This window comes from Meles meles, chromosome X (genome assembly GCF_922984935.1).
Source record: "Meles meles chromosome X, mMelMel3.1 paternal haplotype, whole genome shotgun sequence".
NCBI lineage: Eukaryota > Metazoa > Chordata > Mammalia > Carnivora > Mustelidae > Meles > Meles meles.
This window is the reverse complement of record NC_060087.1, coordinates 110,836,068-110,840,540: the sequence shown is the minus strand read 5'-3', so window position 1 is coordinate 110,840,540 and position 4,473 is coordinate 110,836,068. Positions and strand designations below refer to the sequence as shown.

At 38.1% G+C, this 4,473-nt stretch overlaps 1 protein-coding gene across 1 annotated transcript; it reads right to left on the bottom strand.

Annotated features, from left to right (window-relative positions):
• Positions 1-1,694: 1,694 nt before the first annotated feature.
• On the bottom strand, positions 1,695-4,069 carry LOC123935469 (guanine nucleotide-binding protein G(i) subunit alpha-3-like). The gene has a single exon (XM_045996289.1). It carries the CDS (start codon positions 3,980-3,982, stop codon positions 2,918-2,920), a length of 1,065 nt encoding a protein of 354 aa, XP_045852245.1. The 5' UTR covers positions 3,983-4,069; the 3' UTR covers positions 1,695-2,917.
• Between the last annotated feature and the right edge of the window lie 404 nt (positions 4,070-4,473).

Below are 4,473 nucleotides of genomic sequence, written 5' to 3'. Positions count from 1 at the left end.
GTCACATTGTCCCTAAGATCCCCTAGTGCCAGACTTATTATTTGGTAGGAACAATGTTCCCCAATAATGAATATTTCCTATTCAAGGAAGCAAGTCAAATATTCATTTCTCATTAATAATTCAATGTGACAAATTTATTACCTTGAAGGTGTTGCAAGTCAATTAGACAATGGGAAATTGTGTCTTCCTTTCTGCCCATTTAATTGGCTTCCAAGTGTGACATTCATCAAAACCTTGACTTTTTTTTTTTTTAGAGTATATTTACTGTTCTTTATTCATTAAAATTTAATTTTCCTGTATGTGCTGGTTTCTTAGATGGTCCAAAGCCTGGCCACATGAATACTAAAATGCGGTCCATCACAAACCTCCAGCATTCTCCACAGAAAAGATACAAGGCAACTTTTTGTTTCTTTGATTACAAGTATCAATCCTTTTTCTCCAGGCTAATACACATGATGTTTCATCCCCGCACTCTGGCTCTGCTATTAGAAAAGATCTTTATTTCAAAATAACAACAGTGATTTGCAAAGGCAATGATCAGAATCACCTTTTAAAAATTATAGATCACTAGCCCACCAGCCAAGAGTTAATCACTGAGATGGATCCTGATGATTCTGACTTAAGGCGTATTTGAAAACCACTGACTTGAACTCTGGTGCCTGTGTCCTCAAGGAACGTGCATTTAAATAAGTTACATGGAATGGTAGGGTAGGAGGTGATCTTCATGTAAATATAGAACAAAGGTAAAATGGTATAAAAGCAGAAAAGTGGAGAACTACCATTTTTCATTAACAGAAAAGCTAAAAAATGAACATATCAGACAGACATATTCAAATGAAAATACAAAGTGCATTTCAAAGTATAATTAACTTACTTAGATTATTTGTTATTTTGGATTATCAACAATATCATCCCATTAGCTCTGACTGTAGAAAGACTACAGTTAAAACAATATTCCACCAATGCTCATTTCCAGATGATCCTATATCACAGAATACAGTGAGGAAAAGATATATTCAAAATGCACAAGGACTATCAGATTATGTGGGCATAAGTTAATCATCACCAATTGAAGCTGATCATTTTCTTTTAGATCCAGTTTTCCCAACCCAAAAAAAAAAAACTGTTTAGATAATAACAGTTATATCATCTGTATAGTTATACTTTTCCAAAAAGAGTAAGAAAAAAATTTCAATAAAGGCACTGAACTGCTGTCACTTGCTTTTCTGAACCAGTTTTGATGATCACCAATCTTTTTGTTTTGTTTTAAACTAGTAAAAGATTACATCAAAAGATGACACAGAATCCAATCCAAAAAGACTGGACCCCAAAAGGCACTGCTCAAACTGCTTATCTGGAATGCTCAAAATGCATTCTTTTTATCTGCCTTCCCCCAAAGGCCCACTCAGTATTTAAGGACATTTGCTGTACATTATACAAAAGGACCTGCAGGCTGAGGTGAAAAAGCTCTCCACAAAACCAAAATGTAAACCTGGAAAATGGATTATGACTGCACATCACTTATACAGATAGGACATAAGACCCTCAGTCAGACCAAGCTTCAACAATACCATTACACCAAAACACTAGCCCTTCAGGGAACCCTCTACCTAAACCCCATTCTCAGACAAAGGCCAAAGCACATTCAGTGGGGACAAAAAGAAACAGAAGAAAATATTTCCAGAAAGGACTAGTTACAAACAGGAACAAACCTGGACTCTTTACTCACCATTTTAATACTGCTGCCAACTATAACAGATTAAAATCTGTACACATAACATTGTGGAAAAAGTCCCAAAATGCAAATAGTTTCGGCAAAAGAAGGTACTGACTAAGGATTACTAACAATTAACATTGCTACAATAAAAACAATGGCAAACAGGGATTTGGCACCACATTTACAAAGTAAAAGCATGCATTGTTAATACACTTTAGATGTTTCCCAACAGAAAAGGCCATAGAAGATGGAAAACAAGGGGCATCTTTTTTTACAGAACTCCCTATGACTGAGACAAACAAGCAAGAACCAAAGTGGTCAATTTAGTAGATCTGTAGCAGCAAAGTCACTGTTTCTGTTTGGAATTTAGCAATTCGCATTTCTAATCAACAGCTGCCCTGGCTGTGTCTGTATCCAAGAAGTTAACTTTACATACTACATCAGCATTTACCTAATAATTTGGTAATCAGCATAAACCAGGTTAACCTTAAACCATAAGCTTAAACAAAAGTTAGAGAGCTAGAATCTTATTACAGAACTCTCCAGTGTAATTACCATTTAGAAACCATAATGGTACTTTGAACAGGAGAGTAACGTAAATTTCATCCAAAAAAGCTATAATCATAGTCCCAATAACCGTAAAGAATTAAGTAATTATGGAAATATTATGCTCTGACCATACCAAAAGTTAAAAACAAAGAGTTCCTACTAAGAGGAAAATTTTTAAGATGATCTGGCCACATCATGTGCATAGTTAAGACTGTGTTTTAATAAAGATTCTTTTGCAAACAAATAAAATTTAGTCACGTGATTCTCTCGATGGAAAAAAAACAAACCTTTAAAAATGAACTACTGGTGGTCTGTTAAGAAGGAAAAAAAGAATAAGCTACATATTAAAGTTCTGGAATGCAGCACCTCAACTTCACATCAGCCCTAAACATTTGAGATTATGAAATCCAAGTGATGTCTTGATGATCAAATCATACTTTACAGCTGTTCCAATTCCAATGTCTGACTTTAGCATCTCGTGTCAATTAAGAGTTCCCTAATACAGAAGATTGTGCTAAAGAGTGCTAAGATTCTGCATGCTGCTGCCATTCCCTGGTCCCGTTCATGCTTGTAGCTGCCCAATGAGACAGCAAAAGAAGTCTGGTCTCAACACTCCACACTGTAATAACTTTTATTAACATCCACCTCTCTTCAGTAAAGTCCACATTCCTTTAAGTTGTTTTTAGTGATGACATCTGTAACAGCATCAAAAACAAACTGCACATTCTTGGTGTCTGTGGCACAGGTGAAGTGGGTATAGATCTCCTTGGTATCTTTTCTTCTGTTCAGATCTTCAAACTGGCACTGAATATAAGCAGCTGCTTCTTCATATGTATTGGAACCCGTGTATTCTGGATAACAGATAGTTAATGGACTCCTCTTTATTTTTTCCTCAAAAAGGTCTTTCTTGTTGAGGAAGAGAATGATTGAAGTGTCTGTAAACCATTTGTTGTTACAAATGCTGTCAAACAGTTTCATGCTTTCATGCATTCGGTTCATCTCCTCATCCTCAGCCAGAACAAGGTCATAATCACTGAGGGCCACACAGAAGATAATTGCTGTCACTCCCTCAAAACAGTGAATCCACTTTTTTCGTTCTGATCTTTGGCCACCTACATCAAACATCTTGAAGTACAGGTCTTTGAAGGTGAAATGCGTTTCCACAATGCCTGTGGTCTTTACTCTTGTCCGCAGGACATCTTGCTGAGTTGGAATGTAGTTGGTTTGGGATATTCTATCCAAATCATTTAGGTAATATGAAGCAGAATCATTGAGCTGATACTCCCTGGATCTGCTGAAGCAAGCTTGCACCCCACCGTCTCGCCATAACCGTTTAATCACTCCTGCTAGTTCTGGAGTCATGACTCCTTCTTCAGCACTGCCAGCCAAAACAAATAATTGCCGGGCATCATCTGCTCTGGCAGCTTCCCCAAAATCAATCTTTAGCCGTCCCATAGCTCTTATGATTGCAATGATGGACTGTATAGTATTGCTGTAGACAACTACTTTATATTGTTTACATTCTTCTTCTGAATAGCCATTCTCATGAATGATTTTCATCTGTTTCACGATGGTACTTTTACCAGATTCTCCAGCACCGAGTAGCAGCAGCTTCACTTCTTTGGCCGCTTTCTCTCCGTCCTCCCGCAAGTTGCGGTGGATCATCTTGCTCCGCTCCACCGCCGCCTTGTCCTCGGCGCTCAACGTGCAGCCCATGGCGGCGGCGGGAGAGGGGACCGAGCCCGGGGTCACTCAACACCGCGCAATCTGCGGCTCGGCTCACTGAGACAGCGTCTACTGCTGGGCGGCCCAAAACCTTGACTTTTAATGTAAATTTTATTATATGAGCTGGGGTTTGGGTTTGGCACTGGGCACACTTGGCTAACCCCAGTAGTTGGGGGTTCTGGAGCTTTCAGAGAAGCCTGGTCCATCATTGCTGACATTTTGCAGTAGAATATCAGGGCTTGGCTTTACAGTGTCACTGTTGCTGATCCTGGGTGTGGAGAAACAGTTTTAAAGATCTTTTTGAACTGTACACATTTTTTTGGCATTTGGATATTTATCTTTGATGAAATCTCATGATTTTTAAAATGTTGGGGCTGGCCTAGTTTTCCGAACTTGTTTTTTAAAGTGTGGTAAATATGCCACTACTAGTATATTAAATTCCTTTAGGTAGTATGCAGATAAACATTTTTATTTCACTATTT

Excerpts from the sequence above, each read along its gene's own strand:
- LOC123935469 (XM_045996289.1), bottom strand. The coding sequence starts at position 3,982 with ATGGGCTGCACGTTGAGCGCCGAGGACAAGGCGGCGGTGGAGCGGAGC.